Source organism: Chiloscyllium plagiosum, unplaced genomic scaffold, assembly GCF_037043375.1.
Source record: "Chiloscyllium plagiosum isolate Xiang-an unplaced genomic scaffold, Cpla_swu_hap1 HiC_scaffold_46, whole genome shotgun sequence".
Taxonomy (NCBI): Eukaryota; Metazoa; Chordata; class Chondrichthyes; order Orectolobiformes; family Hemiscylliidae; genus Chiloscyllium; species Chiloscyllium plagiosum.
This window is the reverse complement of record NW_028270184.1, coordinates 3,540,971-3,563,646: the sequence shown is the minus strand read 5'-3', so window position 1 is coordinate 3,563,646 and position 22,676 is coordinate 3,540,971. Positions and strand designations below refer to the sequence as shown.

At 44.0% G+C, this 22,676-nt stretch overlaps 2 protein-coding genes across 7 annotated transcripts in view; one reads left to right on the top strand and one right to left on the bottom strand.

Annotated features, from left to right (window-relative positions):
* Positions 1 to 10,376, bottom strand: part of LOC122543809 (uncharacterized) — a 953,710-nt gene extending 943,334 nt beyond the window's left edge. For 4 of the 5 annotated variants that reach the window (XM_043682599.2, XM_087983745.1, XM_087983746.1 and 1 more), the window contains exon 1: positions 10,025 to 10,376. In XM_043682599.2, coding sequence (XP_043538534.2) covers positions 10,025 to 10,292 — 268 coding nt within the window. In that variant the 5' untranslated portion in view covers positions 10,293 to 10,376. The remainder of the gene's footprint in view (positions 1 to 10,024) is intronic. The other variant, XM_043682598.2, reaches the window with a different exon arrangement.
* stip1 (stress-induced phosphoprotein 1) overlaps positions 10,325 to 22,676 on the top strand; it is a 36,433-nt gene continuing 24,081 nt past the window's right edge. Inside the window, exons 1-3 of one of the 2 annotated variants that reach the window (XM_087983744.1) lie at positions 10,325 to 10,360; positions 21,027 to 21,236; positions 21,945 to 22,086. In XM_087983744.1, coding sequence (XP_087839870.1) covers positions 10,340 to 10,360; positions 21,027 to 21,236; positions 21,945 to 22,086 — 373 coding nt within the window. In that variant the 5' untranslated portion in view covers positions 10,325 to 10,339. Of the gene's footprint in view, positions 10,361 to 13,728; positions 13,813 to 21,026; positions 21,237 to 21,944; positions 22,087 to 22,676 lie in introns of those variants that run through there. The other variant, XM_043682594.2, reaches the window with a different exon arrangement.

Sequence of the window (22,676 nt, the reverse complement as noted above, 5' to 3'; positions counted from 1 at the left end):
TTCAAAAAGATTGACAGGAATTTTCATTATTGGAACCAGCGGGGCCTCATTGAATATGAAGTCCTTGTTTGGGGTTATTAACCTGTGCCAACCAGCGAAACTGACCAATATTGACAGGGGATTTAGAACCTCCTCAGTCCGGGTTCTGACTTGGAGCTGGCTGCAGCTAGTGTACAAGTAAATAAAGGTTGACTTGGTGGCACAATACCGGCCTCTGTGCAGTTATTTCAATGGCAATCGGAGAAAACAGTATGTGTCTGAAGGATGCTCACTTGCAGCAGTCAGCTTGGAGTAATCATTTCTGGCATTGTGCTTTTATTTGGGAAGCTTGACTCATTTGCTCCTGCCATCAAAGACTGAACCCAGCATGTAGAAAGAATGCAATTTTTTTTCCCAGGCTAATTATATTGGGGCAGATGAAAAACAATGACTAATCCTTCTGACCACTTGCAGACCTGCAGCATTTTTGGTTATAAGGAGATTAACTTTCCCAGAGGCTCCAGACAATAAAATCTTCCAGGAGTTGACTGAGTTGGTTAACAAATATTATGACCCCAAACCTCCACTAATCCTGAGATGCTGTCAATTTTATTTGGCTGTTAGAGAACCAGGAAAATCCATATTGGGATTTCTGATGAGGTTAAGATAACTAGCAGAGGTCTGTGATTTTGGATTAACCATGAATGAGATGCTAAGAGACTGTTTGGTATGTGGGATTAATGACATAACCATACAGAAGCATCTATTAGATGAAGCCCAACAGGACTTCAAACATGCACTGCAACTGGCTTTGTCATTAGAAAATGTGGCAAGTAGAGCATGGGAACTACAGGGCATCCCAATGGAAGTGGACAGCATCACTTGTCCAACTGAGCTTGGGGAGCACCACTTGACTGTAGGCATTCACACAGGGCATATCCTGAGCAGAGGGACCCTAAGACAGCCCACAGCAAAACCTCACAACAAAGCTGAGCCTCTGCCAAGCGGTTAAAATGTTCTTCAGGATCTGGGTCAGCAAGCCATTGTAGTTTCCACCAGTATGCAGACTCGAGAGAGTAAAGAAGTCCTACAAGAACGTGAGTAAGAAAACTCACAGGCCGATACCCAGGAGAGTGCATAGCCTAGAAGGTCCCCCTATATGTGGGTTGAAACAATTAAATTGCTTAGTGACATCAAAAACGGAACTGATTAAATTAATGTTTCAATAAATGGTCACCCATGGAGGTCAATACCGGAGCAGCTGTATCTGTGGTTGCAGAATCTGTTTTTAACAAGATTCACTCGGGTCTCCAATCCTTAAGTCTGTGCAAGACCTCAGTCAGACGGAGAACATACACTGGCGAACCATTGCAAATTAAGGGTATGACTTCAGTTCCAGTCTCCTATGAGAAGCGGTTAGTGCAGTTACCACTGATGGTAGTAAGAGGCTAGGGTCCAAATTTATTGAGGCAAAATTAGTTGAGAAAGGTTCACCTAGATTGGCTCAACATTTTTTGATTAGAAAATGGCTGCTTCGTGACGTCCTAGTGAAATACCCAGATATTTTTCAGAAAGGAGTTGCAACTATCAAAGAGACAAAACTATCTTACTTATTGACCAGGAGGCAATTCCTCGATTTTGTAAGGCCCACTCAGTGCCATTTGCCTTGTGGGCAAAAGTAGAAGCAGAAATCAGGAGGCTGAGAGCAAAGGAATCATCAAACCAGTGCAGTTTGCGGAATTGACAGCACCAGTTGTACCGATTGTGAAGCCTGACTTCTCAGTTTGTTTTTGTGGGGATTTTAAGCAAACAGTAAACAGCTTCTCAAAGCTGGATTAATATCCACTCCCTCACATAGAGGACATGTATGCAAAGTTGGCTGGGGCAGTGGGGGAGTGGGTGGAGTTGTCCTTTACTACACTGGAAAACATAGTTTCCTCTCTTTCTGGTGGTGGAATATAAGTAAAAGTTTATGCACTTGCTGTTCTTCACTGTATCTCAAACCTGCACACATATATCATTGGTGGTGGGGAAAATATAAGAACTACCACTGTTAGGTGCAAGTGTGGAGGAAAATATTTTTAAAAATTAACGGATTTAGAATCTCCTCAGTACACTACATCCAATGTGTACTGCTGCTGGTTTCTGTTATTTTTGGCGGAACCGGATTCCTAAACTGTTTGTTAACTGGTATTCCTTTTTTATTGAGGACTGATTTCTAAACTGCCTGATCTTCACAGTCAATGTGTTTCAGGTGTAACTCAGTTAAGACCATAAGACTATCAGACATAGGAGTGGAAGTAAGGCCATTTGGCCCATTGAGTCCACTCCACCATGGCTGATGGGTATTTCAATGCCACTTACCCACACTCCCCCCATATCCCTTCATTGCTTGCGTGATTAAGAATTTATCAATCCCTGCCTTGAAGACATGTAACATCCCCGCCTCCACTGCGCTCCATGACAATGAATTTCACAGGCCCACCACTCTGTAGCTGAAGGAATGTCTCCTCATTTCCGTTTTAAATTGACCCCCTCTAATTCTAAGGCTATGCCCACAGGTCCTAGGATCCCCGCCTAACGGAAACAAATTCCCAGCATCCACCCTTTCTATGCCATGCATTATCTTGTAAGTTTCTATCAGATCTCCCCTCAACCTTCTAAACTCTCATGAATACCATCCCAGGATCCTCAGCCGTTCATCATATGTTAGGCCTGCCATTCCAGAGATCATCCGTGTGAATCTCCACTGGACACGCTCCAGTGCCAGTATGTCCTTCCTGAGGTGAGGGGTCCAAAACTGGACACAGTATTCTAAATGGGGCCTAACCAGAGCTTTATAAAGTCTCAGTAGCACATCGCTGCTTTTACAATACAACCCTCTTGAGATACATTTGCTTTCTTAACCAGGGACTCAACCTGCAAGTCAACCTTCAAAGAATTCTAGAATAGTACTCCCAGATCCCTCTGTACTTTGGCTTTGTGAATGTTCTCACCGTTTAGAAAATAGTCCATCCTTGTATTCATTTTTCCAATGTGCAAGACCTCACATTTGCTCACATTGAACTTCATCAGCCATTTCTTGGATCACTCTCCTAAACTGTCTAAATCTTTCTGCAGCCTCCCCACCTCCTCAGAACTACCTGCCTGTCTGCCTAACTTTGTATCATTAGCGAACTTCCCCTGAATGCCCCCAGTCCCTTCATCCATATCATTAATATATAAAGTGAACAGCTGCAGTCCCAACACTGAACCCTGCGGGACACCATTTGTCACCAGCTGCCATTCTGAAAAAGAACCTTTTGTCCCAACTCTCTACCTTCTGTCAGACAGCCAATCCTCAATCCATGCCAGTAGCTCACCTTGAACGCCATGGGCCCTCAGCTTACTCAGCAGCCTCCCATGAGGTACCTTATCAAAGGCCTTTTGGAAGTTCTCATGAGGGAACTGTTGTTTCACTGGCTGGTTACAGCCTGTGTGTTACTCTTTTCTCTATTACTTTGAGAAAAGGACAATGTCAATTTTGTCTAGATTAGAGTGATGCTGGAAAAGCACAGCAGGTCAGGCAGCATCCGAGGAGCAGGAAAATCGATGTTGCAGGCAAAAGCCCTTCATCAGGAATGAAGGCAGGGAGCCTCCGGGGTGGAGAGATAAATGGGAGGGGGGTGGGGCTGGGGAGAAGGTAGCCAAGAGTACAATAGATGGATAGAAGTTGGGATGAAGGTGATAGGTCAGAGAGGAGGGTGGAGCGGAGAGGTGGAAAGGAAGATTGGCAGTTAGGACAGGTCATGCATCCGCATCTTTCCAGATGAGCTGTTCCTGTATGTGTAGGCCTGGCACTTTGTCGGTGACTCGGCCTCTGTAAAGACTGAACACCTGTGTGTGCGCTGGGAGGTGAGCAATTGCTGCATTCTGGAGTTCGGGAGTGGACCAAACCCCTCTGAGATAACTGCACCTTTACACTACTGTGTTCCTGTGAGTGGGCCTGGTTCTCTATGGATGGGCCATGCCTCTATGAAGACTGAACACCGGTCTGTGTGCTGGGAGGTGAGCATTTGCTGCATCCTAGCCTTCGGGTGTGGACTCTGGCTGCGTACTGGAAACTGTATTGTGAGGATTTTGAATTCTGTTACAGCAGGTGAGTTTTAAATTAATTGGTTTTGAGTGCAGGCCAGAGTGGGATAGCCAAAACATACAAGCTGGAGAATCAATGGCCGGCCTTGTGGGAAAGCGGGCTGGGGTGTCTATTAGAATGCAGGATCGCTAGGGACCAGGCAACCGAAAGTATTCCCATAGGAAAGCTAGTCAGGGGAGGGGCAGCCAGTACACAGACTGGCTGGGGGTGGGAGGGTCAATGACCAGACTGGAGGAAAGGAGGCCAGGAGGAGCTTAGCAGTATGCAGGGCAGGTAGGGCCAGGCAACTAATAGCATCCCCCCAGGAAAGCCGGTATAGGGCAGGCCAGTCAGTACATAGGGAGGCTGAGCCAGGCAACCAACGGCAGCCTGTAGGAAGGCCGACTGATGGAGGACAGATCAATATACGGGGAGGCTGGAGCTGGTCCGTAGGAAAGCTGGTCAGTAGGAAAGCTTGTCAGCAGAAAGGGTCAATACATGAGGTAGCAGGGTGCTGGAAAGCCAACAGCTTGACGGTAGGAAAGCAGCCAGTGGCCGACAACCAGACGAACGAATGCTGGGGAGGGTCAGTCAGTAGACAGGGCGACCAGAGACCAGAAGGCTTACAGCCAGCTCATGGGAAAGCGGCCCGGGTAGTTCGATCAGTATACGGGGCAACTGGGAGCAGGGTAGTCGACGACCAGCCTGGAGGAAAGCAGGCTTGGGAAGGATCGGCCAGTACGCAGGGTGGCCAGAGACCAGAAGGCCGACAGCCAGCTCTTAGGAAAGCGGCCCAGGGTAGTCCAATCAGTAGATGGCGCGACTGGGAGCTGGGTGGTTGACAACCAGCCTGGAGGAAAGTGGGTCTGGGGAGGGTTGGTCAGTACGCAGGGAGGCCAAAGACCAGTAGGTCAACGACTGTCTTGCAGTAAGGCTAGCCAAGGATAGTCGGATCAGTATGTGGTGTGCACGGGTGTCGGGTGTCCTTTTTTATAGCTATTTGGGTCTGTGTTGTATGCACAGTTTCTCATTTAAGTGCACTGCCTTGTCTGTTGGTTAATGTTATCTTTGTGATAAATGAAACTGGGATTTGAGGTTTGTCCTCATCCTCCTGAAAACTGGCTGAACAGTGGGCTTTGGGGTTTGGCTTTGCTGCCCTTTTCCCCCTGTAAACAGTGGGGTTTTTTGTGAATTGCTGCTTTCAGTTTATTGTTAACTGTGTTTTGTACTGTTTAATAAAAAAGTCAGGATTTTTAAAAAAAATTAACAGGGGATTTAGAATCTCCTCGGTTCAGGGGACTGAATCAGAGCTGGCTGCCCACATCCAGTGTGTACTGCTGCTGGTTTCTGTTTTGTTGGGGAACCTGATTTCTAAACTGGCTGAATTATGGATGTAGGTTTGCTCGCTGAACTGGAAGGTTCGTTTTCAGACATTTCGTCACAATACTAGGTAATATCATCAGTGAGCCTCCGGATGAAGCACTAGTGGTATGGCCCGTTTTCTACTTATGTGTTTAGGTTTCCTTGGGTTGGTGATGCCATTTCCTGTGGTGATGTCATTTCCTGTTCTTTTTCTCAGGGGGTGGTTAAATGGGATCCAAGTCAGTCAATGTGTTGTTGACAGAGTTCCGGTTGGAGTGCCATGCTTCTAGACATTCTTGTGTGTCTCTGTTTGGCTTATCCTAGGAGGCAATGTGTTGTCCCAGTCAAAGTGGTGTCCTTCCTCATCTGTATGTAAAGGATACTAGTGGGAGTGGGTCATTTTTTTTGTGGCTAATTGATGTTCATGTATCCTGGTGGCTAGTTTTCTGCCTGTTTGTCCAATGTAGTGTTTGTTACAGTTCTTGCAAGGTATTTTGTAAATGATATTAGTTTTGCTTGTTGTCTGTACAGAGTCATGCAAGTTCATAAGCTGCTGTTTTAGTGTGTTGGTGGGTTTGTGGCCTACCATGATGCCAAGAGGTCTGAATAGTCTCAGTCATTTCCAAGCTGTCTTTTGATGTACGGGAGAGTGGCGAGGGTTTCTGGACGGGGTTTGTTGCTGAGAAATCGGCAGCCTATGTTCATTGGGAACCTGTTTTTTTTAAAAATACACAGTATAGGTGATTTTCCTCTGCTCTTCGTAGTTCCTCTGTGCTGCAATGTGTGGTGGCTCGTTGAAATCATGTTGTAATGTAGCTTCGTTTGTGGATGTTGGGATGATTACTTCTATAGTTCAGTATTTGGCTTGTATGTGTTGTTCTCCTGTAGACGCTGGTTTGAAGTTCCCCATTGGCTATTCGCTCTACTGCGACATCTAGGAATGACAGTTTGTTGTTGTTTTCCTCTTTTTTAGTGAATTTTACGCAAGTAAGGGTATTATTGACGGTCTTGAAGGTTTCCTCTAATTTGTTTCATTTAGTGATGACAAAGGTGTCATCCACGTAGCGGACCCAAAGTTTGGGTTGGATTGGTGGCAGAGCTGTTTGTTTGGGTCTCTGCATTACTGCCTCTGCTAAGAACCCCGATATCGGAGATCCCATGGGTGTTCGATTGGTTTGTCTGTAGGTTTTGTTGTTGAAGGTGAAGTGTGGTAAGGCATAGGTCCACTAGCTTGACGATACTGTTCTTGCAGATGAAGTTGGTGGTGTTTGGTGTCTGTGTCTTTGATTCTTCTAATAGTGTAATCAGTGTTTCCTTGGCCAGACACAGGCAGAAAACTAGCCACCAGGATACATGAACATCAACTAGCCACAAAGAGACATGACCCACTCTCATTAGTATCCTTACATACAGATGAGGAAGGACACCACTTTGACTGAGACGACACATCCATCCTAAGACAAGCCAAACAGAGACACACACTAGAACTCTCAGAAGCATGGCATTCCAACCAGAACTCTATAAACAACACATTGACTTGGATCCCATTTACCACCCGCTGAGAAAAAGGACAGGAAATGACAATCACAGGAAACGATGTCACCACAGGAAATGACATCACCAACCCAAGGAAACCTAAACACATAAGTAGAAAGAAGGACATACCATCAGTGCTTTATCTGGAGGCTCACTGATGAAATTACCTAGTATGGTGACAAAACATCTGTAGACAAACTTTCCAGCTCAGCGAGCAAACCTACATCCAGAACCTCAACCTGAGCTACAAATCTTTCTCAAAACTCATTGGCTGAATTATATAGGCAGTTTGTTAACTGGTATTCCTTTTTATTGAGGACTGATTTTAAAAAAAAAAATATGAACAGGAAATTTAGAATCTCCCCAGTTCAGGGGACTGACTCTGAGCTAGCTGGGGTACCAGATTTCTGAGCAGACTGATCTTCACAGTCAATGTATAACTGCTGTATATCAGTTTTCACTAGGGAACTGTTGCAGCCTGTGTGCTACTCCTTTTTTATTGGTTTATTTTGAGAAAGGACTACACTGGTTTTGTGGCAGGGCTTAGCCCTTACACTCTGGCTTATCATGTTTTTTTGGTGGTTGGACTGAGCCTTTGTCAGTCAACTGCACCTTATCAAGTGAACCGTTCTTCTGTGAGTAGGCCTAGCCCTCTGTGGGTGGACCAGGCCTCTGTAAAGACTGAACATCTGTGCATGTGCTGTGAGTGAGCATTTGCTACATGCTGGAGTGGACTCTGCCATCAGATATGGACTCTGCTGTGAGGTGTGCACTCTGCCGTCAGGCTGTTTGATTTTATCACCGGCACTGTCTCGTGTGTCCCTAGGTCTGGCAGGCCTTAGTGTGAGCAGGGAGGCTCACGGGTCCTCCTGAAAACTGTCTCCCTGAGAGGTTGGGCTGGCCGTCCCGTATACAGGAAGGTGAGTAGGCCAGCCTGATGCTGGTATCCCTGAAAACCGGAGGGTGCGTAGGCTCCCCTGAGCACCATTGCCCCAAGAAAGGGGCAGGCTGGACTTGCCTAGAGGTGACCAGAAGGTGTATTAGGACAGACTGAGAGCCAGAAGGTGCATAGGGCCATGTCAAGGACCAAAAGACGTGTGGGCTGCCGGAGTGCCTTTGTCCCAGGGAGGTATAGGGATGGGCTGTCGTAGAGGTGGCCAGAAGGTGCATCGGGGCAGTCCATAGGCTGGGTGGTGCATTGGTATGGACTGACTTGTGGCTGGAAGGTGGGAGGGACAGGTGATTTGTCAGGTTGCCAGGGGTGGGTGTGAAGTATACACTGTTTTACTGTTCAGTTTATTGGACTGTTTTGTATCTGTTTGCGTTTACTATTTCCTTTTTTGAGGTTCGTCCTGACTTCCCTGTGCACTGGTTGTGCAGTGTAAATCGCTGTTACTTGTAAACTGCTGTTTATTATGTATTGTTAACTGTTTGTATTTTGTACCATTTGATAAAAGTTTTATAAAATTAACAGGGATTTAGAATCTCCTCAGTTCAGGGGACTGACTCCAAGCTGACTGGCCACAGCCACAGTACTGTGCACAAGTAAATAAAAGAGCACTTGGTAACAGGATACTGCCTTCTCTGCAGTTATAATCAGGAATAAAAAAAATCAAACTGTGCATTCGCCTGAGCCAGGTTTTGTCAATTGTAACTGAGAATGCTATTGTGATAAAGTTCTCAAAAACAAAACTAGAAGCTGTGCCTGTTGACTACCAGGAGCATGCACACTCACAGCAATAAATGTCATCTCTCAGAGTGAGAAAAAGCTAAACAAACTATTAACATGAAAAGAACTCAGTGAATGAGTATTTTGTTTAAGGAAAACCAGGGAAACATGGGTGAGTCAGTGATTCACACAGCTGCCTTACAGCGTCAGGGTCCCGGGGTTCAATTCCACGTGTGTGTGTGTGTGTGTGTGAGTTTGCAGATTCTCCCCATGCTTGTGTGGGTTTCCATCGGGTGCTCCAGCTTCCTCCCATGGTAACAGAGATGTGCAAGTTAGGTGGATTGGCCATGATAAGTTGCCAAAGGTGTTCAGGGGGGACGTTTGGAGTGTTAGCCATGGAAAATGCAAGACTGGACGTAGGTTTGCTCACTGAGCTCCATCCGGACGCTCACTGAAGATGTTACCTAGTATGATGACAAAACATCTGAAAATAAACCTTCCAGCTCAGCAAGCAAACCTACATCCAGAACCTCAACTGGAGATACAAATTTTCTCAAAACTTGCTAAAATACAAGATTATAAGGTTGGATTGAGCCTGGGTGGCACGATCTTCGGAAGATCGGTGTGGTCTTGTTGGACCGATTAGACTGTTCCCACACTGTAGGGATTCTGTGGAAAGTGAGCAAAGTGCACACTTTAACTTACCATTGCAACAGGTTGCTCTCTACGAACTCCAATAACATTTTTTTCAAACAACCATCTATTTTGAAATAAAATCCAGAGCAAGTTAAAATGATCATCCGATCGTTATTGGAAAAGATTTCAGAAACGACTATAGTGAGACAGTGAAAGATATTCTATTCTAATGGGACAGCAATTGTTGTACAATCCCAAATGCGCTGTCAACCAAGATTGCCCTTCCAGCTTGCTGACTTTTATGTACTCACATCCTTCGCCTGTGGACAAAAAGGGGCAGTTCAGGAGTCACACCTTACCCGGACAAAGTGAAACTGTGGAGGACAGTAGTTCTTTGATGCAAAAACAGAAATTGCGGCAGAAACTCTCAGGTGAGGCTGTGGAGAGAGAAAGTGCCAACCTTTCAAGTCCGGTGACTCTTCTTCTTGAACTTGGTGCATTGTTTGTAACCAGCCACTTATCAAATCAATCATAGTGCCTGCTTTTGTTTCCACTGCTCTAGTGTAAATTGTTGTTCCCTCTCGAATTTGGCAAGATTTGAATGTGCCCTCCTGAGGTGAGGAATCTCACTCTTTTATTGTCAGCAGGTGCGATGGCTAAATGCACTACTTGGTTCGGAAGTTCGGTGGTTAAAAAGGATGGGGTGGTGGGGGGCGGTGGGTACTTACTTTTCGCCACTTTCCAGTCGGTGGTGGGCCGGGAGGGGTTAAACTCCTCTCGGGACATCCCTGAAAGGCGGGCGGACGACAGCGGTTGTGAGCAGGGGAGCCGGCGGCCGGCGCGCAGCGACCACCGCGCAGGCGCGGGGCCGTCGCCGCCGGCCAGCGACCGTTGGGGCCGTTGGATTTGAAAAACGTTCGAAACGGGCAGCGCGCGAAACGGCCCCCAGCTCCAAGGAAAGCGGCCCTGCCTCAACCCGGCGAACACCTTCTCCATCGCTTCGCTTCCCCCTCCACTCAACCTTTACCGCTTCTCTGCACTCGATGGTTGACGGCACTGTCGAGGTCGCTGCAATGATTTTTGGGCTTTTTTTTTGGGACGGGGTGGGATTTTATTTTGGGTGACAGGGGTGACTCACGAAAAGCAAGCTCTTCCCGGTCACGTGACCACTCGGGCGAATCGGGGGGCGGCGGTCGGGAGCAGCGCCCTCTGGGATTTGTAGTTCCTCTGCCAGCCCCGAACAATCAATTGAGGAAGAACTTTACGTGGAGCATCACCCTCTGGGATTTGTAGTTCCCTGTCTGCCCGAGCCAATCGGAAAGCAGAATCGCGGCATACGGCATCATGTAGCATTGCCCTCTGGGATTTGTAGTTACCTGCTTTGGTTCTGTTTATGAACTATGTTTCGATGCGTGCCACTGTCCCATAGACACAAGAGTATCATGGGACCCAATGTTCAGGAGATCTGCTATAATCAAAGCTTGCAATTAAGAATACAGATATAGGATCAGAACTAGTCAATTTGGCCTCTTGAACCTGCTCTGCTATTCAATAGGATTGTGGCTTATCCAACCTTCTTCACATCCATTTTGCTGACCTTTCCCCCTCACCCTTGATTTCCCCAATGATCTAGAATCTATCCATCTCAGTATTAATATGCACAAGGACTCTGCCCATACAGCTCTCTGTGGCAATCCTCCTAAATGAAGTCTTAAATTGGTGTCCTGTTATTCTAAAACTATGCCGCCTGGTCCTAGACTCTTCCATGAGGAGAAACATCCTCTCCACACTTACACTGTCAAGGCCCTTAAGAATTACCTATGTTTCAAATAAGGTCACCGCTCATTCTTCTAAACCCCAGTCCCAAACTGATTAGTCTTTGGTCATAAGACAATCTCTCTCCCCATACCAGGAATCATCCTTAGTGAGCCTTCTGTGAACTGCCTCCAATGAATAACACCAGAGACCAAAATGTGATCTTGCCAAGCAACTTGTACTGTAACAGTAAAACTTCCCTACTCTTGTACTACGGGACGGCATTCCATTAGCCTTCCAGATTACCTGCTGCCCCTGTGTGCTAGTTTTTTGTGTTTCGTGCATGAGTACACCTAAGTCTCTTTAGATTGCTGCTTTCTGTAATTTTTCTCCATTTAACAATACTGTCCTTTTGTTCTGCCTTCCAAACTGAACAACTTCACATTTTCCCACATAATACTCAATTTGCCTATTTTTTTGCTCATTTATTTAATCTATCAATGTTCCTCTGAAAATTGTTTGTATCCCTCTTGCAACTTGTCTTACACTTATTTTGTGTCACAGTTTAATTAACACACAGGAGACAATTCGCCACATCATTTCTGCACTGGCTTACAAAAGAACAATTTGCAAAAGAACACTTGGCTTCTTCTGCCATAACCCTGCACATTCTTCATTTTCAGATGAAAGTCCACCTGCCTGCACCACAACTTTACATTCATTGAGCATCCCTAAATATTGTAAAATGTTCCCTGAAGTGATTCACAGGAGCCTAGAAGACAATTTAAGAACTTTACCGTGAGCCAGCTAAGGAGTCAATCAGTCTCCTCAAAAGGGATTATTTTCAGGGCTTTGAATTCTAAAAATAAAATTTTAAAAATGAGGCAAGAAGAAAGGAGAAGCAGGTAATAGGCAGTGGAGGAAATTTTTACACATGTCGGAGAATCCAAAACTATGAATAAATCCAAAGGGGAAATCAGGGCAAATTCTATACTCAGTGTGGTGAGCATGTGGAACTCTCTCCCACAGGACATGTTGAAGCTTTGATGGTTTCAAAATAAAATGAACTGTGAATATACTTTAGGAAGGATTTGAAGATGGTATGAACAGCAACCTTGAGCTTAATTAAAGCCCAACAGGGTCAACGGTCTGAAACAAAAACAGAAATCGCTGGAGAAACTCAGCAGATCTGGCAGCATCTATGGAGAGAAAGCAGAGTTAACAATCAGTCCAGTGATCCTTTATCAGAATGAGTAATAAATTTGATAACCTTCTCCAACCCTGACACCCTTCTCTATCTTTTCTGTCCTATTCCAGTCTTTTGATCATTTTCGCCCACAACTGCTGGGGGGCCTAAGATCCGACATGGAATGTGTGTGTGAATGTTACGATGGTTACAATCATATCAATTGGATATGTCCTGCAAAGGCAGGTTGAATTGTATTGCATATTCTGCAATTTTCAAATCAAATTAGGTGTCATGGTGGCTTAGTGGTTAACATTACTGTCTCACAGCACGAAGGACCAGGGTTTGATTCCAGCCTCGGGCGATTGTCTGTGTGGAGTTTGCACGTTCTCCCTGTGTCTACGTGGATTTCCTCCAGGTGCTCCAGTTTCCTCCCACAGTCCAAAGTGGTGCAGGTTAGGTGGATTGGCCATGCTAAATAATTCATAGTGTCCAGGGATGAATTAACCATGGAAAATTCAGGGTTGCAGGGTATGGGAGGGGGGGGGGGGGTGGGTCCTGGTGGGGTCAGTATGGGCTGAATGGCCTGCTTCCATACAGTAGGGATTCAATGAATCAAAGTTCTGATTTGCTTTGTAAGCATTTTAAAATTTGCACATCCTGTCAAGTACAGAATTAGAAATTAGTTGTGGGGGTGTTAGTATTATTTATTTCTAGAAATATCCTTTATTCATTTTTAAAAATAAACACCATACAAAAAACTGAGTTAAAACATTAATTATATAATTTGCAATACACAGGGCATGTTCCACCTAATATGCTTCTCAACATCTTAATAGTCACGTAACACATTCCATTTCAATCCTGTTGGCAAGTTGTTTATGAAGACCCTTAAAGTAAACTGTCTGGTACAGCTGTGCTCTAGAATGTTCCCTTGGTAAAGTCAGGCCGACCCGTGGACTCGAGTGAGCCGGATTAGGGCGGGGCCGTTCTTCCAATTGGCCATATCGTCCTGGTTGACAGCCCTACTGCCCATATTCGGCCAATGAACGAGCGGGAGCACGGGCATGGGCGGGAATGTCGAGTAATTGACGGGAGGCTAACCAATCGAAATGGGATATCTAAGGGGCGGTCCAATGGTGTGCGACGGTTTGGAGGCGGGATGGACTTCGGTTGATGGATTGGTCTGTGAGCCAATTGAATGTGAAAATTGTGACGGTCGTGACCCCGAAGGCGGGGACGGATCAACCACCGGATGATAGACGGGCAATTGGACTAATGGAAAGTGAAGCCCTGACGAATAAGAATTGGAGGCGGGAACCATTCCGACGATGGACTACAGGGTGGACTAATCAGAAAGGAGGAAGCGGATGGTCCGGGCTAATGCGAAGTGTAGGGGCGGGGGGGACGCCATCCGCGGATGGACCGACGGTTGCACCAATCGAAAGGGAGAGCGTCCAGGCCAGCAGCCACTGGGAGCGTGCAGGAGGTGGGGGCGGGACTTCCGGCGCGAGTTCTGGTAAGTTCGAGAAGGCGCATGGTGAGCTGGTCGAACTGCTGATGGATCAGTCAAAGGTAAGGGAGATGAAGGGACCTAAAATAAGCCCTGAACGATCATGCAATCAAGCTATCTGTCTTAAGCCGAGGACAGTAGTAGGACGACGTGTGGTTGCTGTGATTTATAATTGCACTGGCTGTGCTGGGGTGGAGCTTCATAGTTAGGCTTTACAGAGTGTATATGGGGTTGGATAGAAGATTAACAAATAGAGCCTCAAAAGTAGTGACCTCTGGTTTACTCTCGGTTCCAAGCTCAAATGAGGGGAGGAATAAAAGGACAGAAGATAAATCAGTGGCTAAAGATGTGGTGTAACGTTCAGGGATTCAGGTCCTTTGATCACTGGGATCTCTTCTGGGACAGAAAGGATCTGTTCAAAAATGATGGGCTTTACCTGAACTGGAAAAAGACTAATATCCTACCGAGTAGAGTTGCTGGTTCTGTTAAGGGAGACTAAGCTATGTGGTGGGGTTGTTGGAGCAATCCTAAGTAGCAGAGTTAATAGAAAGACACATGAAGACTGTGTCCTCAATCTGAAAAGAACAAGTCAAGAGAATTAACTAACACTGATGAATTGAATGGCATTTATTTAAATGCAAGGGTCCTCAAGAGGTAGGGCAGATGAAGTCAGGGTATGTTTGTGAACATGGGATTGGGACATCACAGCTATGACAGAAATGTGTCTGAGGGATGGACAGGACTGGCTGTTCAACGTTCTGAGTTTCAGATATTAGAAACGGAGGGAGTGGGAGCGGGGGAGTAGAGTGATTAAGGAAAACATTACTAGTGTAACTAGAGAAGATATTTCTGAAAAATTGTCAGATTGTCATATATAGATTGAAATTAGAGAGGAATGATCATGTTGAAGGATTAGTATTGTAGGTCCTTCCCTCCCCCCACCTCCTGCAGAAAAAAAGTTAGAGGGAAATTAAAGAAATGTGTAGAGAGATCTTGGATATATATAAGATTAATAAGGTTGTAATATGTGATTTTAACTTTCCAAACATTGACTGGGAGTACCATAGTGCTAGAGGTCTGGATGTGAAGAATTTAATTGTGTCCAAGAAAATTTTCTTTCATCAACATGTAAATCCCTCGACCATGGAAGGAGCAAAATAAGGCAGGAGAATCAATGTTTCAGGCAAGAGCCCAGGGCTCTTGCCCAAAACATCAATTCTCTTGCTTCTTGGATGCTGCCTGACTTCTGCTTTTCTAGCACCCCAATCTCAACTCTGATCTCCCGTATCTGCAGTCCTCATTTTCTCCAAAATAAGGCAGGGCAAGTGACTGAAGTGACAGTAGGATGCTTTGAGTCCAGTGATCATTATTCTGTTAGTGTTAAAATAGTTATGGAAAAGGAATCCCCTTCCATGAAAGCTAAAATTTTCAATTGAAGTAAGGCAAATTTTAATTTTGTGAGACCTTTCAAAAGTTGATTGGTGTAGACTGTTCCTGGGTAAAGAGATGTCTGATAAGTGGGAGGCCTTCAAAATTGTGATAGCAAGAGTTCAGAGGCAGTATGTTCCTGTAAGAAAGTTAAAAATCACACAACACCAGGTTATAGTCCAACAGGTTTAATTGGAAGCACACTAGCTTTCGGAGCAACGTTCCTTCATCAGGTGATTGAACGAGCATCGCTCCGAAAGCTAATGTCCTTCCAATTAAACCGGTTGGACTATAATCTGGTGTTGTGTGATTTTTAACTTTGTACACCCCAATCCAACACCAGCATCTCCAAATCATGCCTGTTAGAAAGGTAAGACTGGTATGATTAGGAAACAATGGATGGATAAAGGTATTGAGGTTCTAGTCAAGAATAGATACAAACAACTGGGTTCAAATGAATCTCTCAAACAATATAAAGAGTTTAGTGGCATTCTTAAGAGGGAGATCAGGAGGGCAAAGAGGGGTGATATGAAAGCCTTGACAGATAAGGTTAAGGATAATCCAAAGACATTCTACAAGTATGCTAAGAGCAGGAGACCAACTAGAGAGAAAGCCGGGCCCCCTAACGATCAAAGGGGTTGCCTTTGTGTCGAACCTCAGGAGATGGGAGATATGTTAAATGAATATTTCACATCTGTTTATACTGTGGAGAAACAAATGGAGGCCAGAGAACTCAAAACTATTGTTGTTTTGAAAACCGTTCACACTACAGTAGTAGCAGTGCTGGAAGTCTTACAAAATGTTAAGGTGGGTAAATCTCTGGTACCAGATGTAGTGTGTCCCATGACTCTGTGGGAAGTTAGGGAGGAAATTTGCCTGCATTTTCTCTAACCTGATTTAGTGCATCCATTGCTCTTGATGTGGTCTCCTCTGCATTGGAGAGACCGAGTGCAAATTTGGGGACTGATTCAGGGAGCATTTGTGATCTGTACGCTCCAATCAGTCCCACCTTCCCGTTGCCAGTCATTTCAACTCCCCCAACAGCATGTCCATCCTGCACTGCCTCCACCATCAAAAGACCACATGTAAACTGGAGAAAGAGTACCTTGTCTTCTGCCTGAGGAGCTTACAACCACATGGTCTTGACATAGAGCTCACTAGTTTTCAAACCCTGCTCCCAGTCCCAGGTCCAGTCCTCTCTCTCCACCCCGTCCCTGGATCTGACCTAACCTGTTCATCTTCCTTCCCACCTATCCACCCTTCCCACTGACCAATCACAATCACCTTATACCTCCATCCACCTATTGTCAACCCAGCTACCTTTCCCCCAGCCCCAGACCCTCTGTCTATATATTTCTTAGCCCCCTACCCCCCTCCCCAGTCCTGATGAAAGGTTCCGACCTGAAACATAGACTCCCCTGCTCCTCTAATGCTGCTTGACCTGCCGTGTTTTTTCCAGCTCCACACTTGGTGGCTCTGCGGTTCTCACTATCTCCAGGAAAATGTGAGGCACCTTGCAGAAATATTTTTCATCTATAACTAGGGATGAGATGCCAGATGTCTTAAGAGTGGCTATTATTGTGTCTTGCTTTCAGAAGAAATGTAAGGAGAAGCCTTTTTTAAAAAAAGTTGTTAATGAGTGGAATGAACTTCCACAGGAAGTGGTGGATACAGGTGCAGTTGCAACATTTAAAATTCATTTGCATAAGTGCTTGAGTAAGAAATGTTTGGAGGGATATGTGCCAAGCACAGGAAGGTGTGAATAGTTTAGTTGGGATCATGGTCAGCATGGGCTGGTTGGACTGAAAAGTCCGTTTCTGTGCTGCACGATTATGTTTATAAGCTGTTTGGCTAGTCTCCTTCACCTCATGTTCAAGGTCCTTCAGTACAATTTATTTGCTTAAGTAGCATCTTTTTAGCAACTCGTTTCGTCAGTCGTGTTTCATGATCACTTTGTGCTGTTCTGTAAACTTTTTTTAATACTCATGCTACATGAAAGCATTTGAGTAGAAAATTGTCTTGGAGGTTGGGGGAGTTGCACTATGACAGATGGTTAATACTTGATTGGTCAGTGCCAGGCACACCCCTGATATTCAGTTGTATTGACCTCACTAGGTCAGAATATCAAATACTGTGGAGAATCTACTTTTGCCTTTTGTTCACTACCACTTAAGATGCATTTTTACCTGGGTATCCAAGGTCCAGCTCATTCTGCTATTGTCAAAATGGAAATGATAGAACAGTGCAGGAATTAGTTTAAGTTTCAAGGGATCCAAGGAAAAGTAGACATATTTGAGGGCAGGTTTCTGTCTCTTATTTCATTTCTGATTAATGGCTAGCTCAAAGTGTCTGGTATCTCTGCTTTTCACATCTTCCGTCATCCTTGAAAGTGGGATGTGTGTATACTGTAATAGTATCCTGTCCTTCATTCTCAAGCTGCCAACTGAAAATATGGCAGCTGTTATGGGATCTTCACTTGCATGTTATTAGAGGAGGTGGTGGGTATGGCTACCATGTATTGATATCCTGATGACAGCCTCTGCATAGGAGCTGAAATAGTGTGCTGTCTCAAAAGTCTGCAACATCTAAAACCCCTTTGGAAATTGAGCCATCAGATTCATCTTGCATATACATTTGGGTTTGGTTGCTGTGTCCTTCCTGGGTGCATCTTTTTTTTCTGACTTCCCCGATTATCTGGGATGAAGCATTGTTTCTGGGTTATCAGTTGTATTTTCCTGGAAACTTCCTGAACTGTTCTCCAGTTTGGGGATTGTGTAAATAAAGCAATAAATTCTAATTGCGGGCTCAGTACACGTGAACACTAAGCATTTCAAAACAGAGCAGATATTGTTTCCTTTCCGATTGGATTTTTATTGGATAGCGTGGTACTGCACGGAATTCATTTTTGCTGTATGATTAACAGTTGTCCTTTTTCCAAAAGGCTTCCATTGTTAGCTGCCTGTACTCCGTATTAAACTGTGCCAAAGAAACAGAAATCAGCTCAAATAAAATGAGGCCCGATTTTAAATCTGGATCAGTTTTGGGTAGGTGAATCTGAAGCACAGCTGGTATTCTAGAACTCGGTATTTTAAAATTCCAGACTGGATTTAAATTCTGCTGGCAAATCTCCCACCTGTTCCAAGAAGAAAACAGCAAAAAAGTCTTGTTAGTCAGAAGTCATTTGTTAACTGGTCTTTTTCTCTTTAACAAGATAAAATGCTTGACCCTCTGGCTTGAAATTTACTTGCTGTTCTTCACCTGGTGAGAAATCCACTGCACCTTCCTGCTCAGTCTACTGTATTTAAGAATTCACTCTCTACATTAGAACCACTAAGTATTTTGTATTTTTCTAAAGGGTCTTATTTTGAGCAATCAGCATGGGCGCCTGCCCTGTTGAGCCAATTAAAATTGGAAGCCTTCTTCAGCTCAGATGGTTTCAGAGCACACGTAGGTGACAAACCCCACCAAATTGTTTGGGTTGGATTACAATCCCTTAATTTAAAATATCTCTCTGCAAACAATATGCTGTCACAGTTTGATGTTATAACAATGGTGTTCAAACTGTTGCTTGACATTAGAATATTCAGAGGAAAGTGCTGAATGACATTGAAATAAAGTAAGTTGTTTGTGGAGAGTGGAGGGAACATTATTATTGAGTCTGTACCAGCTGCTAGTGGTAACAGAAACACCCTTTACGGGTTTTTGCCATCTTGACTTTGCTAAACAGTGAATTGGATAAGTATGTTGGTGTACAACTGTGCCTCTGGATTTTGTTTACTGATCAGTGTCCCATACCTTCACCCCACAGCTTCCAAAGCGATAGTGTAAACTTGAGCCACAATGGATTTCAGTAACTTGCTTTTTTAAAGTGCAGCAATTTCTTCCTTAGTCCTTTGTTATAAAACAGTTATTTTCCCAAATCAGTTTACTATCAAAAGTACAAGGGAAATAAAAACAAGATGTGACCTTTCTCAGTGCACTGAGATGGTTCTGGAGCAAAAACAGAAATTGCTGGCAAAACTCAGATCTGGCAACATCTGTGGAGAGAAATCGGAGTTAGTCTTTCATGTCCAATGAACCTTCTTCAGAATTGTACAATGCACGCTGCTCCTACAGAATATTTCCTTGTCCATGTTTAACCTGATGCCACAAGACTTGGATGTCTAAAATCAAATTGAGCAACTCCTGTTCAGTGCACACCACTACACAGTGGGTCAATACAGAGTGTCTGTACACTAGGATTCCCCAAAGATTTTCTGATGGAAAGTTTCCAATGTGTGCTCTGAATAGTCTAAAAGCACATATTCCCCAGCCCTTCACCTCACTTTAGCTGTTTGTTTCTGAATGTGTATTGCCCAAAACTGACTGTCTACGTTTTCAGAACGATGGTCGCATAATCTGGTCCAGGGATCCCACTTGCTGTCGAGCATCATTAGGATATTAAACTGACTTTGTAAATCTATAAAGTCATGTAGATATGTCACTATGGTACTCACTGATACCATGTTGTGTCATCTGGTGTGATAATGAAGAGTCAAGTTGGAGTGTATATACTTGTAGCTGAAGAGGCTCTTGTAGAATTATGGTAGTGTCCCTACCTCTGAGAGATGACAGCCAGGTTTGAGTCCCACCTGTTCCAATGGTGTGTAATAACATTTCCAAACAGGCTGATTAGTAGAATATCTTAGATATTTTCAGTGCCTGCAGTGCACTTGTGGCAAATATATAGTTGTGGCAGGGTTCTGTATTCACCTACAACTTGCTCCAGTTAAAAATCGGTTATTAGTTGAGATCAGAGCTTGAGAAATGCTTCAGTTTTCAGTGATAACCTTCCAATCCTGCGATATGGTGTGACCTTGTGGCACTGAGTACTGAATAGAATTATAGCTATCATACAGTAGTGTCTGCACTCGATAACCTGATGAATTTAACTGGAAGCTAGAAAAATAGTTACTACTTTGGAGAGCTGTTGCAAAACGCCTTCGAAAATCTGAACCTCATGCAGAGAGAAGGTATTCTTAATATCTCTAATAGTCAGTTGAAGGCACTACACAGCAAATTGGAAGTGTCAGGAAAAGTGCTATATTTATAAACTATGGTGCAAAGGTTTTTCAGCTCATCTGTTAACCGATTGACTTGTTTACATGAGATATTATATTTAGAACTGTTTACAGGAAGATTCTACCTCCTGAACATCCACAAGAAAAGGTCCACTCTAATGCCTATTCTATCAGTCAATTTGAATATATTTACTGGGTTCAAGATTTGTCCTGCTTAAGCCAGGAATAAATCCAAATTTTAGACTTAAATAGAAAAGCAGGGCAGTCCTTTTGTGAATTAAGTTGAACATAGTAAATACTGCCCCTTGAAAATTTTGCTTTTGTTATCATAAAATCGAGACTACATTTTAACTGCCAGCTTTAAATCTCCCTTTCACTGGTGTCAGTGCAGTTGCTAAGTGAAGTTTGTTGTCTAGGGGATTTTTGAGAAGTTGCTGCAGTGTAGTTTAGCATGTGTCCAGATTCCTGCACTCCCTTGGTGTTTCGTTGCAGGTCACTGGTGTAACGTGTGGTTCCCAGAGCCAGGTTTACTAAGCTGCATTGGTATTTTCAGAACTGTTTATTAATAAAATGGATATAAATTATCCCTAATGAAAGGGAAAAAATGAGTACAGAAAGATTATAGCAGCTCTGTGTAGGTTCAAGACGACAGCTGTCAATGTCTGAAGAATTCTTCAGTATATGGTTGAATAATATTAGATTATCGATTGGTGCAGCTGCACAAGATGAGACAAGGATCACCTAGTACACTAACTTTTTTTTTTACATCTTCCCTTTTCCCCTAATAGATCAATGAACTTAAAGAGAAGGGCAATCAAGCCCTGAGTGCTGGGAAGATAGATGATGCCATCATATGTTACAGTGAAGCCATTAAGCTGGACCCCAAGAACCATGTACTTTACAGCAACCGATCTGCTGCCTATGCAAAAAAGGGGGAGTATCAAAAAGCCTATGAAGATGGAAGCAAAACTGTTGAGATTAAACCAGATTGGGGCAAGGTAGGTAAATGGCCATTCTGGAAAAGCAGTCAAACCATGTGCAAAACTGTATCACAGTTAGTCAGTGCATCTTGAAACTAGTTTGTTGATCTTGTAGCATGTTGCAGGATGTTTGAAAGATTTGATCAGATGCTGTATAATTGCAAATTGATGTGTTTTTATGCCTTCCGATGACTAAGGATAGATTACCAACTCAACACTAAAGCTCCCTCTTCCTTATTTCGATAATGCAGTTGAATCTTTGATATTTCCCTGGCCAACCAGGGTGGGCAGATGGTGTCACCTGTCTGAAAAAAGTTATGTTTGACAATGTGCTTGTAACCAGCTGCTTCATTGGTGGGTTAAACTTCGTTCTGAATCTGATCTAAAAATGGAGGCTTGGACCCAGCTTTGTAATTCCCAATGAGAGTACTGCTAACTAAGCATGGCTATCCTTAATGATTCTGCTGCATTAAAATGTCAGCTTGGAGTGACACCATTTGAGCTCAAGTAGCTACTCAACTACATATCTGCTTGGGTTATCAAAGGAGCATTGTTGGAGATGAAATGCTGTCTCTAGGCCCTACCTGCTTGTTCAGTTGGATGTGGAAGATAGTGACACATTTTCTGGAAGAAACTCAGGAATTTTTCCTCTTGCCCTGGCAAACCTTAATTCATCAGCTAATAATGGCTGAAACAATTTCTTTTTAATAATTGGGCCACACGTAGGGTTACTCGAGGAAGGCTGCAGCCTTGGAATTCCTTAATCGCTTTGAAGAAGCAAAGAAAACCTATGAGGAGGGTCTGAAACACGAACCAGGAAACACACAGCTGAAAGATGGATTGCAAAAAGTGGATGCCAAACTAGCAGGTGAGAAACTAACTGCAGTACTTACCATCTAGTTCATGTTGGGTGGAAATGGCAGTCTCTCTGTTTAATTCCTTTAAGTTCAGAGGGGTACAATATTGTAGTATTGTCGCAATCTTGCTGTCGTAAAGTTGGAGTGAAAGGCTGAATCAAGGTAAGAGAGCGTAAGGTTTGTATGTCCAATTTCTGAGATGTCAGTCTTGATTTGGTGCACCACCTGGTGAGCAGGGAGAAAAGGCAATGCTAAGCAACAGTCACTACTTTAATGTACAAAAAAAAATCCAAATTGGTCTCAAATGCTTCAGAACAGATCATGTGCCAAAAGAATTTGAAGCAGATGGGGCATTGAAATGGACTGGAATAATTCATTATATAAACTACTTCTGAGATGTTTTGACATAATCAATTCTTTGGTGTTTGGGTAGTAACTTTGCAGAGGAGACACTTGCAGCACCTGTCTTTTTATCCCTTATAAATGGAATGAATACCAGGCAGATAAACCCTTCCACATTGCTGCCCAGGCAATGAAGATAACAGTTTGGTACATTGCTATTTACAAATCCAACCTTGATAATTCAAATTCCTTGGGTAGA